Source organism: Rhodamnia argentea, chromosome 4, assembly GCF_020921035.1.
Source record: "Rhodamnia argentea isolate NSW1041297 chromosome 4, ASM2092103v1, whole genome shotgun sequence".
Classification (NCBI taxonomy): Eukaryota; Viridiplantae; Streptophyta; class Magnoliopsida; order Myrtales; family Myrtaceae; genus Rhodamnia; species Rhodamnia argentea.
Window position 1 is genome coordinate 20416323 of NC_063153.1, and position 13359 is coordinate 20429681.

Genomic DNA, 13359 nt, shown 5'->3' on the forward strand with positions numbered 1-13359 from the left:
AACGGTGAGCTGGTGATGACCACAACGGAACCCAAGCAGAGTACGTCGTCGATGTCTTATTTTGCAACCACCCCTTCTACCTCAGCAACTGCTCCGCCGTCCTCTTCAATGCCGACAAATTCGAGAAATTCTGGAAGAAGTTCGGGGAGTTGTGAGAGATCATGGGGATCCCCGTGCTCAAGGGCGAGATCGTAGTGCCCTCGGGATGCAAATCGACTAAGGGTGGTAAGAAGAAGTAGGGTTTCTTTGTTCTGTGCCTTTTTCCAACTGAATTTATAATTGAGCCTCTTTAAGTTGTTGTGATTGGATGAAATGATTTTTGCTCTAATGGAAATGGGAACTAAAGATTGGTTAATGTTGAGAATTCATTTGTTCTTGTTCCTCTATGTGATGGTCACTCTTGTTGTTATTACTTGATTTGTTGCTAGTGTTGATGAATATGCTATAATTGATGGTGTTGTCGGGGTCTTGCCTCCCTCTTACCTCACTCTCGGTTGCCTCAATGTAACGCCGAGTTCCATGGACCCACTTGGGAACCGGACCTATGGTTGGGTTCCCGAGTGGCTCCAGGAAAGTGTGCGATTCCCGATTCTCATTTTATGGAACAAGCTTTTAATGGGCGGTTCTCGATTTAAGGATAAGAACTGTCCATCCTAAATCAAATCACCGATAATTATACCTAATAGTGATCAACTCATTTTAGGCTAAGTATTATGGATAGGTTTAATATTATAAACAGTACTAATTTATTTTTCAATCATGTAATATTGGATTAAGTCACAAAAAATTGTAATTGGCGTTATCATTATACAAATAGAATAAATGCTACTTATAATTAATAATCTCACATTTGTAAAGTGAGTGGGGAAAAAAAAGACAAGCGTACTCTTGGAGTAAGTATTACACATGGAGTACGTGTAATAACTATGATAGCTTCCACAACAATAGGGATTACGCTGTATTAACTATTACTTCAAGCAAACACTAGACAATCAACCAGTAATAGATATGAATATATATATTTTTTTTTATAGAAACATCACATTTTTCACGAAACGAACGGTGCCTTATAGTCATTACTACAACCAAATATGTTGTGAGCTTCTTCGGTTAAAATTAAGTTGTTTGCAAAACTTTATGGTTCTTACCATTCTCTATGTAAGTCCCTGTATTACCATGCTCTATCTAAGTTTCCATTTATCTTAGCTTAGGAAGGTTCGGCTCTTTTCCCATCATTTCGACATCCATAATTCTGTTTTGAAATGTCAGAGAAGATTGATTCATATCCAAATTGGTTCTATCCGAACTAGTTCTCGATTAGAACTTATTGTCCAGACCACCGATTGAGAAACTGAACCAGTCCGGCCTTAGCCGGGTAGCAGAATTTCTACCCAAGAACCAGCCTCGTTCTCTAGAAAGCTGGCCGGTTCTCCGGTTGAACCGGGAGGGACCGATGGTCATCCCTACCGATAGGCTATACCCGTTGTTGGAGTGACTGACTGCAGAAAATTCAACAAGAAAACTAAGCCCAAGACCAAAAAGAGAGAGCCCAATGGTGGCCCGATTTTCAGCTTAGAAACAAATTGGTTTTGGGTCTCTGTCTGGAGGCCCAGAGACATCTCCGGAAAGCCTCGTAAAGTCCACATCCCAAATCTATCAGATAAGGAAAAGCAAAACTCAATGTTCTTCTCTTACACATTTGAAAGCTAATTTCACAACATTATACTAATCATTAAGTCATCTCTCATTCTTAAAATCATTTTAGGACGTGGCAGGATTTTAGGATGAAATTCTCCTAACGCTCGAATCCCGTGGAACAAAATGAAATGCCTACTCATTTGACTGTCTCAATGCATCTTGTTAAATTAGAATCGAACATTAGTGAGAAGCGACGGCGTCTAAATTGACGCTCATTTTAAAGATGTACATATTTCTTCGTGCCAATTCATATCCTGATGAATGTGCACTAGATGAATCTTTCCTATATGAAGTGGGGCGTCTTGAGCTTCCCCATCAAAATCAAGAATCGGCAGCAATTAGTAAAACCGTAAGTAATAGACGGCCTTCGTTTGTATAGCCTTTTGTAAGGTGGGAGTAGGAAAATGAGTACATACCCACTTGCTTATTAATCCATGTATTAATCATATGATTGTATACTGTGGTGATCTGGGTGGTGGAAGGTGGGATCCTCCCATTAGGCCGTGTGCAGAATTTAATTTTGATTGGGAACCATGATTGGAGTTAATAGCAATCATTAAGGAGTCAGCACTTAAGAGCTAACCCTACCCCCTCCGCCCAAGGTGCCTCTACGTTGAAGTAAATAGTACGTCTTGAATCACTTGCATCTTGATAGTCACAAGCTTGTTCCTTTTATCACACGTAGTTTCCTTTCGGTATCATGCACCGAGGATTTGCAAACTGATTCATTATCTAATACCCGCCCTCTAATAGTCATCACCTTGAGTGCTAACATTCGCATATTCCCTTTGGAGTTTGGCCCGGAGTTTGAATGTTACAATAAGCAAGGGCGCTCCCAATAGATGCATGATTCGCGGATGGCTTAGGCCAATCTATTTCTGGGTATAGAGCGTTCGCCGGGACGAGAGAGTTTAGACAAGATGCAACTTCCAACATGTTTCTAATAGGATAATTGACATCAATGGTCCATGAATTGTGTCAAATGTGCAGTGAGATCCTTAAACTCTTGGTACATGTTTAGCTTAGTCTCCGAACTAGATAACAATGTTTAATGTTGTCCTTCCGGAAATTCAAGTTTACGGGACATCATTGAACATTTTCATGTACTTCAGGTGCTAATTTGAATGCGTACAAAAAGTCCAAACCGGAGATCACACTGAACAAGTTAAAAGTTTAGGACGATATTGCACATGGAGCCATGATTGAGGGACACTTTATGTAATTTTCCCTTTTTAGTACGCCAAAGAGGAAAGAATGAATTCTATCTCACGTAGGGGAGGAAGAACAGAGCAATATTGAGTTGACTCCGAAGTAAACTTTGTCTTATGGAAGGTTCTGCTTGCACCACCTGCGACGGACAGGTGTAATTCTCAGTAGAATTTTCGAATGAAGAGCCTGTCTCCGAAATTTTTTTATGCAGTCAAAACCAGAACCAACCTGGCTTCAAAGATGCGGACTGAATTCGAAACCATCAAGTTCAGCAGCAGTCATGTACTGTTTTGACAGTTTAATCATGGAGAGGATCTATCAAGTTTTGCACACGGGGCCCTCGCTTGCTCGCTTTTAGTCATTTCAGTCTTCATAGTGACAAAAGGCAAAGAGGAAGAAGAGGAAACCCCATGGCCATCATGAATCCCGCCGTTCAAGAAGGCAGTCTTTCAACTCCTTTTATGTGGAAAGCACCAAAAAACCAGTGGAGTCCAAAAGCCGAAAAAGAAGATGCAACCAGTAACGAGACAAAGTTGATCTCCCTTTAAAATGGGGTCTTCCCACTAACCACAGCTTCTTTTGCCAATGAGCTTTGGAAATATGACAGTGCAGGAATTACATCACAAAATGAAATATCAGACTCTAACTGGATGCTATAAAGCATATTTCTTTTCCTGGGTGTTAACTCCAATATACTTATTTAGAAACTTACTTCAGTTGTAATTGTCCGAGATGGTCGTAATCTGAGACGGCTGTAATCGTATAGTAACTACGTTATTATGTCAAGAGAATGTAACATGCGTGCTTGGTAATATGCACTCTTTTAAATTTGTAGTACCGGCGAGAGCGGAAAGTGATTGCTAGGGCGGACAAAGTGTAGCTCCCAGACAAACTTCTAAGATAATGAAGGGGCATAAGAATGAATCTAATGGGAGAGAACATTTCTGGATTATGTATGTGAAACTAGAATTAACTCGGAAATTAGCATTTTGACGTACCAATATCGTTTAGCATTGTTGCTCCAAGATTAAGCATGCTTAGATAAGAGCATTCCCACATCGAGGATTTCCTTAAAAAAAAGAGATTTTTGTTGAGTGTCTGGTTAATGAGTGTACTCAAGGTACTTATTAGACATGCTTAAAATCAATGAAAATTTGATGTAACGTATTCATATATATTATGAGGATAGTCAATGTGATTTTTCGTTATTTGATTGTTTAACAAGTGCTCGGCGGACACTTTTAAATAAAATCCTCCGGTTAAAACTGCACCAGCAAAACTGTCCCAACCTGTTGTCCAATATCTCTATAATGATTCTTTCCTCGATAAAGAACCAAAAAAAAAAAAAGGCTTCTTTGCCCACAACCCATTATAAGTACCCTTCAGTCTTCACATCATAATCAGTCCTAACCAGCTTGTTCTTGCAGGTTCCTCAAGTCTTGAATGTGCAAAAAAGTAAGCTCTGTCTCTTGAGTTAGAGCTCAATCTTGAATGAATGACAGTTTCATCCGAGACTAACAGGAGTTTTCTTCTGAGGGTTGTTCACAGTGACTTCATGCAGCGTCAAGCAGAAGAAGCTGGAGCATATCGACGAGAACAGCCCTGCGAACTTGTCGCCATTGCAAGCGTCGTGCGTGACCCCTGAGACTCCAATTGAGTCCATGGAGTTTCTGGCGAGATCATGGAGTGTTTCCGCCATGGAGCTCTCAAAAGCTCTCGACACTACTCATGTATCCGTTGGAAACGACAATAATAACAACGTAGAGAGATCATCTTTTTCTTCGGTTGGCACTGATGCGACCGATGCAACTTCCAGGTCTCCAAGAGACTACGTAAGATTTCATATTCCAAACTCGTATTTAATACTCCGTCACCGAAAGGAGAAGTTCCATAAACCTATGGTTGTAGCTACTTGCATAGACACTAGGATGGAGTGTAAGGCTATGGTTGTTTGTAGCTACTTCTATAGAATCTTTGCCATCTGCTTTGGTTGTACATGGTTTTGACAGTTCTTCCTTTCACCTTGCAGCTAGCTCAGCAACCACCAACAAATGAAACCGAATCCATCTCCCCAAGAGACAGTGGTGAAGTCAGGGTAAACTCACAGCTTTCCAATTTTTCTCACCCCACACACTTGCCCTTCACTTGTCATCAAGTGGACAAAAAGAAAAGAAGTTTTCAAGCACCCCAAACAAAAATGGCTGTTAATTTTTGTTCCAAGAATGTTCTACATGAGCTCAGAAAATTCACTTCGAAATACAAGCAAGTGAAACACATACGTGACAATCTGCAAATCAAGTTTTAAGTTGGGAGCCTTGTCTGTGAAGGAATTATTCCTAATCCATCAAGCACTCAACCCGGAGTTCCTTTCCAATCAACAACTTCTCAGAAATGGGGTAAATCATACCTAAAAATTTCTACTTCCATGAAACTCCAGAAACAACACTTCATCATATTGATATTGCTACTTTGTTTAGCAGATCTACAAGAACATAATGAAGGGGAAAACGATTGGGAGGTGGTTGAAGGACCAGAAAGAGAGGAAGAAGCAGGAAACCCGGGCCCATAATGCACAGCTACACGCAGCCGTGTCCGTGGCAGGGGTCGCAGCTGCCGTGGCGGTGATTGCGGCATCCAATGCAACCTTGACAGAACAACCGACCAATCACCAGAAGAAGCATTCTAGGACAACTGCAGCTATAGCTTCTGCGGCAGCTCTGGTGACATCCCACTGCATCGACCTTGCAGAGGAAATGGGAGCCGATCACCAACAGATTACGGCTGCAGTGAGCTCCGCAGTCAGTGCGAGGACTAATGGTGATATCATGGCCTTAACTGCCGGAGCGGCTACAGGTACAAGCAATGCTTAAAACGTACTCTTCAGGATAATTAGGACTATAAAGCCAATTATTTTTCAAAGGGAACAAGAAGAGGCAGAGCAAGCTTTAGTTGGATAGAACTGCGCTTTTATCAATGGGAAATCTTAGTGCAAACCCCCTGCACTTTGTTTGACAATCCCTGGTTCAGAAATCTACAATTTGGCCCCATATGTCACAAGTGTTTATTGATCAAATTTTGGTGTTCTTTGAATGCGCATTCAATTAATATATCTTACAGGATACAAAGCACATCATAAGCTGATTGGTTCAAGTATCCACAGAAAATTTAGAAAAATGGAGCTATAAACACTTGTTGAAAATCCTTACCCTTACCCAAAAAAAATCACTTGTTGAAAAGTGGAGAGGGTGCATTTCGGGAACAAAAGGGTGCCCAGAACTGCTGGTGGTGTGGCCTTCTTTTCCCAAACACGAGGTCACCCCTTCGGATTGCTTGTGGCAGCAACGCATGTCTCTCACTTTGATCAATAGGATTTGGACCTCTTAACACTTTGACAGGGCTAAGGCGACAGGGCTTGCCTACCGATCAGTGGTTTACGACTATTGCTAAGTGATAACCTCTCTACAGTTTTAAATCACAACAAATGTAGGATGTAGTGGGTGTTAGAACCCTCATGGTAGAGCCCAATGGGGGTAGCCACGATGTTGCCCTTCCTCGCCTTCTGGATGTAGTTAAAAGAAAAAAGGAAAAGGACAAAGGGGATACCTGTGTAATTTGACCTGCCCATAGAGCTTACTATACTTTCTTTTATCATCTTGAGGGGCACTATCACTCTTGGTATATCTCCGACAACCATCCAATCAAGTGTAACTTCTACTCTTCAAACTGTGCAGCGTTAAGAGGAGCCACCACCCTGCGAGCAAGGCTTCAAAAGGGTTATGGAGGAGCGACGTTTGCCATGGCAGAGGACAAGGGAGAAGCTGACAAGGAAAACTACATGTCAATGCCAAATGCATTAGACTTTGTGTCAAAAGGAGGAGAACTTCTTAAACGCACGAGGGAAGGTTAGTATTAGAAGAAAAAAAAAAGCAACCCTTCATGATTTTATGCTTGTAATTTCGTTGTCCAACACAAATGCTCTTACATTTCTGAATTCAGTTTCTAACATAAATGCGATGACAGGAGCCCTTCACTGGAAACAAGTGTCTTTCAATGTAAATTCGAACTTTCAGGTACAAACCTAATAATACGACAACTACATTTGTGTTAAGAAAATTACAAGGATACAACAAATTTTACTGATGGACTTAAGCTTTTTCCTTCCCTTTTCTTTTCTCCTTAGTTTGCTTTGAAAGACAGAGCTCCACGAGTTCATGAAAGAGCAATTTATTATCGTGCTTCATTCAATCCATAGCTAATACATTTTTCTAATCTTCAATCCTAACGACCACTCAAAATTGGAGGCAGGTGGTAGCAAAGCTGAAAAGCAAGCATGTGGCAGGAACATTCACAAAAAAGAAAAAATGTAGGCAAATGCTTTTCATGTTAAACTCTTTCATCACCTTTTGGCTCTATTTCATCTGAAGCAAATTTCCAAATTGCAGGTGTAGTCACCGGAGTGTATCATGACATCCCAGCCTGGCCTGGAAGGGAAAGGGAAGACGGTGGCGAAAAGGCTTACTTTGGTATAGTAACAGCTGACAGGGTGGTTGAGTTTGAATGCCAGAGCAAGGGAGACAAGCAAATGTGGACTGAGGGGATCCAGCAAATGCTGAACTACTGTTCCAACATGATATGATCCCGAGGGAAAAGGGGAATGATTGGAATTTAGTATTCTAGAAAATTTTATTCTGCATACAAAGTTGTGCATGGCGAGATTGATTGAAGGAGAAGTCTAGCACTTAAAACGCCTGGAAGAGTCATGGGGTAATCTCCAAGCTACCACTAGAAGAAATACTTGGTGACAAGCAAGATGAAAAAGCTAATCAAAGGTGAATTTGGATTACCTCACTATCTACCCCCCTGCGATGCTTCAGTCACTCTAATTCTTTGAGGAAGTCAACATTATCAACGAACACCTAAAAGAGAGAGAGAGAGAGAGAGAGAGAGAGAGAGAGAGAGAGAATCAAATGTTGTACTTTTATTTAAATGGAATTAGAAAATACAGAGTGCGTATGCTTTCAAAATCATTCGGCACCAGAATAAAAATGAGTTCCACATGCATACCAAATTTTCAAAATGAAAGATTATAAAGGTCCTCACTGTTGAGCTTAGCTCTTTCCATTTGGCCAGCAACATCTACCGGGCAAAATTACAATAAGAGTATTGCCAAAGCCGAGGAAATCAAAAGAAAAAGAGACGTACCGATTTCCAGCCATCAGGGTCCAAGCAAACAGTTATCTTTGTATTGATACCTGGTAACGGGCCAGGTTCACGGGCAATCATCCCATCAAAAAGTTTAATTGCCTCGGCCGTCTTATAAACATCATCAGTTCCAATCGCTATCTGATGAAAGACATAAAAGCTCAGTGTGTCACATGATTACCAAGAACGAGCACAAGGACTCCCAGCGATTTTTTGCACAAAGGATAAGAAAGACTGGTGGGAGCATAAGGGTGGAGAACCCACCTGGGCATAGCCGTCTCCTTTATCATATACTGAGATCCCATAATTGTAAGCTAGTTTCAGGACTGGGTTCATGTCTTCAGCACCATAACCCAGTGTAACTTCTGCATACTAGAAAGTGAGAAAAATGCTGAAAGTATCAGAGAATGAGACATTGCCATTTTAACGGGAGATTATCTGCAGACCATACCCAATAAACTGTTTTAAGAAGGAACTAAGAAGCATCCATGAATTTGGAGAAAAATAATTGAAGGCATCAACTTGTGCTCAGATCAGGGAAACTATGTTCAATGCATCAGATATGAAATGAAGAGAGACGAAAAAGACACATGGTTTTGGAGCAGACTCTTCTTGAGACGTTACTAATCATCACTCACAAAGAAAATGAGTGTGCCTACACATTTACACCACATGCCATGGGATAAAAGATAAAGAATAGTAAGAAAACAGATTCTGGATCTAGGGAGATGCAGAATCCTCATTGCCACACAACCCTCCCACACGAGGATACACCCCACCTACAATACGACATGGCAGTACATGTTCCCAACTTTTAAGACTTCATAGGACAGCCTAAGCTTAATGTTTTCAACAAAAGTTCAAATAAGTTGAGATTGGCTAAGATGAAGGACATTAAATCACCTTCAATTCAGGGTTGTCCTGTTTGCTGAGAAGGTCCATTCCAAAAGCCTTGCAGTTCAAAAAGAACAGCAATAATTATCTCAGGCACGTCTAAGCCACGGAGCTTACATGGTCTGGTTGGAACAAGGAAGCACTTCATAATTAATCTCACCTTCTTGTAAAAGTTTATTGATCGATCGAGATTTCCCACACAAAGCATTACGTGGTGTAGGGGCTCAGGAGCAGTTGCTTCTTTTGACAGCTCGAATTTGTATCCATCTGGATCTTCCACATAGGCAATTACTTTACTGCTTCCATTAAGCAGAGCAGGTTCCTTTATCACTTTACCTCCCTTTGCCTTTACGAGATTCACAACTTTTTCTACCTGCAAGGAAATATTGGAAAATAAGCCACAATATAGTACAGTGGATAAGACTACTTCGTTGGGCGAAATAAAATTTAAGAGACAAAAGAAGTAACTTTTAGAGGTTCCCATAGCAAACAGTCAGACGAATAAAAAAAGGATACTGTCAATCTCATAGACACGAGAAAGAAACAAACTTTAGACAAAGAAGGATAACTTACACTGTCCACTCTGATGCCAAAGTGGCGAAGGCCATTTCCTATGTTGTACTTGTCCACGCCATAATCTGTTAAGCATCAGCAAATTATGCCCAAGAATAAAAGGAATATCTGAGCAAAGATCTCAAATTCACAAAAGGGAAAAAAAAATTTAAAAGGGCACAACTAACTATAAGTTAGCTCAACAGTAAAATGGGAATCTTCAGGTCCATATCCAAGAAAAGCATTCGAGTATCTCTCCTCCGGTATGTCACGTTTCCTCAATAATTTCATTCCAAAGCATTCAGTGTAAAACCTGCAATATCTTGCTAATTAGCTATTTGCATGAAAGGCAGATCACTGGATGAGGAATTGAGTAATATGAGCAATTCCAGGTTGAACATTCAATGGACGTACTTTATAGTCTTGTCCAAATCACCAACACGATAAACAACATGGAGCATTTTTCGCTTGTCCTTCTTAGCCCACTGCAATGCACTGTCCTCAGTGAGATTACTGTTCATTGCCGCTACATTTCTGACATTATTCGTTTCGACCGTGCTTTCTGCGGGCCTAAGCAATTCAGATGCTTTTACACCCAAGACTTGTGACTGAGGAATAGCTGGAGAGAGTCCCCAAAAGTTCTTCAGATTGTGGGGCACGTTAGTAACAACAGAATAAAGCGAAGTTGAAAAAGCTAACTCAACCGATTATTACAGAATAGTCGCACATAATGCTATCATCACATAAACTGCTCTCATGAATTATTCATGAAATAGGAGCTTTCTGACAACATATGCTCCGAGTACATTTTCAAGCATCAACCTTTATAGACTGACTAAACTATCACCGCAAAAGAAAGAGCAATATAAAGTATTAATCCCGTAGTGATCAGAATATTTCCAATAAAGAAGTAAACATCGGCCAACTGGCAATTATCATTCAGGAAACCACTATGCAGAACCGATCAGAGCTTGTTAAAGACAAAGAAAAAGTGAACAATGCTGTGAAATTGAACTCGTCATCATCACCAGAACAAATACGAAGCCCAAAGATCCAAACTTTTCACACTATTTCCTCTTCTAATGAAAATTTACCTGTGCCCAGTTGGAAAAGAGCAAGCCTCCGAGAGAAATTCGAGCAGTAAGTCTCATTGCTCTGGTTGTCGTCAAAAGAGACCTTGAACGAGCATTGTGAAGAAAAAGAACGCTTTTTTGGGAGAGAAAATGGCGATGGAACTGGCACCATTATCCTCGTCAACATGGCGTTGCAATCTGCACTTGCTTGGTCACCAACGAACGAAAGCAAAAATCATGAGAATTTGGAAGACGGAGATTGGGTGCATGTAAATGGGCTTCAGCTTCAGGCCCATTTGATCACCTACTCTGTTCCTATTGTGTAGACTGTAGATGACGGTGATAAGCTAGAAAGAACCGACACACTTTTGGGCCTCCGTATCGTGTTCAATACTCATACACTCTCTGATATATAATCGACATGTGGTTAGCGCTCCATACACACCAGCGATACGAGAGTCTAACATCCCGACACGCCATTTCAATACGCACTAATCAATTTTAAGCATTTTCAATAAATTAGGTGTCAAAATGTAAATTTATCAAAAATATATATACTTAAGTCGTATTTTCAATCACTCTAAAATTAATATACTCAGTCAGCCAAACAAAAAACTAATTGTGAATCCATAATAGAAGAAGAAGAAACTCATCTTTGATTTTTTTATATATATTTATCATATATATATGAGATATAAATTTAATATGTAATGTGTCGAAATTCTCTATTTTTTTAGAAATGACGTGTCGGCATGTCGTATCGTGTCACGTGTCGATATCGGTGCTACTTAGGTGAAGAGTAGTCTTGCTTTCTTATTATAGGATTTTGTCGGTATAATAGTCTTTGGGGCATTACGAGAGTAACATTATGTTGTGAGCCACAAATTCTTGAAAGAATGAATCATATAATAATTTATAATAATTTATTATTCTCTTTTTTTGTTGTTCAGAACATATTGTTATTCTCATAGTAGATTAAAGAGTGTGGCTTAATCATTTCTCTTTATTATATCAATTCATTTGACACTAAAAAATCAAATCTTTCCTACAATAGATAACTTGAAAAAGCCCTTCCTTTTCCTTTTCTCAATTGTCTAAAAAGTTCTATAGTTATTGTACTTTTGTTAATTCATCTTTAAACTTTTTAATTTTGTCCATTGAGTTTATTCGGCCAATTTTAATATAAAAAACTAATGTGGATGTCAGCCATTCTACGTGGCATAACCGGCACCGATGTAGACAATTTTTAGTAATATTTTTTCTTAATGTAGCCAGCGAGGGTCGATGGGCCCTTGCCAGTGACTTGGAAAGGGTCACCTAGCTCTTGTCGGTCACAATTGTAAAAAAAAAAAGAAATGCAAAAATAAAGAAAATAAAAAACATATTGAAAATTATTCACGACAGTGTCGGTCATGCCACATAGGACGACATGCATCCACATCAGCGATTTCTAACCAAAATTGGCTGGATGAACTCAATTGGCAAAATGTGAAAAGGTCTAGGCTTAATTGGCAAAATTAAAAGGTTTATAATTGGATTGGTAAAATTGCAATAGATTTAGGATATTTTGAACAATTTTTCCTTTCTAATTTCATCATCATGTCAAAATTTAAGTCACCTTTTGAGATGAGTCGACAATGATATGAAGCAATTATAGCGAAAATTTCAAAAAAAAGACTTGAAATGGCTTCATTATCTTAAATAAAGGCCTAAAGTTGACATTGTTTTAATAAGGGCATGAAGTGCTCTCTTTATCTTAAATGAGGGCATGAAGTAGATATTATTTCAAATAAAAGCTTGAAGTGGCCTTATTAATCTCAATAAAGTCCGGACTCACTAGTTGATAGGGACATTTTCGTTATTTATTATTTATTATTTTTTCTTTGTTTTTTCCTACCATCCCCCTTGCTTGTGTTTGCTTCTTCTTTTTTCACTTTTACTTTATTTTATTTTTTTAATTTAATTTAACTAAAAATAAGGTTAAAATTGTATTTTGACGAAAATGCCTTTGATCGGCCGAAATATTTAGTCGGATGGCTGGCCAGCGAGGTGAGGCCCTTATTTAAAATAGTCATGGCCACTTTAAACCATTATTTGAGACAATGAGGGCACTCCATGCCCTTATTTAAAACAATGATCACTTTATATCCTTATTTGAGAAAATGAGAGCATTTAGGATCCTTATTTAAAATTTTCATGCAATAATATAATCTTTATGCTGAATAGCAATTAAGTAAAGTAGTGCTCATCGGGATCCAATTTTGTGTTGGTGATTCACTGGTCGGTAAATAATAAATATGGATGATAATGAAAAAGTATTCGGTAACTTATCTAGTCACGTGTTAGTCATTGACCAACATACTTTAACAAAAGGTTAATACCATGAAAAATCTCAAATCAATACACCTATGATAAATTTACTCTAAATTAATTTTTCGATCACAAAAAGTCTTAAACGGGTACACATATGACAAATTTACCACTAAAAATTTCAAATTGGTACATCCGTGATAAATTTACCATACGTTAATTTCTGTTAATTAGATTAATACTACAAAAAATCTCAAACTGGTACACTTGTGACAAACAGCGTGTAAAAACCCTCAAATTGATAGTTACTTCAAGCATCACGTGTCATCTAACTCAACAATTTAATAGTAAAATTTAACATAAACTAACGGAAGGTTGATTTATCACAAATGTATCAGTTTGGGATTTTTTGTGGCCAAAA

General features: G+C 39.0%; 2 protein-coding genes across 10 annotated transcripts; one reads left to right on the forward strand and one right to left on the reverse strand.

The window, feature by feature from the left end:
- Positions 1–4172: 4172 nt before the first annotated feature.
- LOC115741128 (VAN3-binding protein) lies at positions 4173–7817 on the forward strand. Of its 2 annotated transcripts, none has more exons than XM_048277448.1 (9): positions 4173–4362; positions 4456–4739; positions 4937–5002; positions 5235–5303; positions 5385–5760; positions 6639–6809; positions 6928–6977; positions 7213–7270; positions 7350–7817. In XM_048277448.1, coding segments are annotated over exons 1-9 (1269 nt in total). In that variant the 5' UTR covers positions 4173–4361; the 3' UTR covers positions 7544–7817. The 2 variants fall into 2 exon arrangements, with proteins under 2 accessions (XP_048133405.1, XP_030530715.1); XM_030674855.2 differs by having other exon boundaries at positions 4176–4362; positions 5388–5760.
- LOC115741129 (probable lactoylglutathione lyase, chloroplastic) lies at positions 6590–10960 on the reverse strand. Of its 8 annotated transcripts, none has more exons than XR_004015438.2 (10): positions 10650–10956; positions 9970–10174; positions 9744–9868; positions 9577–9641; positions 9164–9376; positions 9013–9060; positions 8374–8481; positions 8160–8250; positions 7752–7823; positions 6590–6725 (listed from the first exon to the last, which is right to left on the reverse strand). XR_004015438.2 is itself a non-coding variant. In XM_048277453.1 (10 exons), exons 1-9 carry the CDS (start codon positions 10704–10706, stop codon positions 7782–7784), a joined length of 1026 nt encoding a protein of 341 aa, XP_048133410.1. In that variant the 5' UTR covers positions 10707–10960; the 3' UTR covers positions 6590–6725; positions 7752–7781. The 8 variants fall into 8 exon arrangements, 6 of the variants coding, with proteins under 6 accessions (XP_048133410.1, XP_048133409.1, XP_030530722.1 ...); XR_007198108.1 differs by having other exon boundaries at positions 6590–6738; XM_048277453.1 differs by having other exon boundaries at positions 8110–8250; positions 9970–10196; positions 10650–10960.
- Between the last annotated feature and the right edge of the window lie 2399 nt (positions 10961–13359).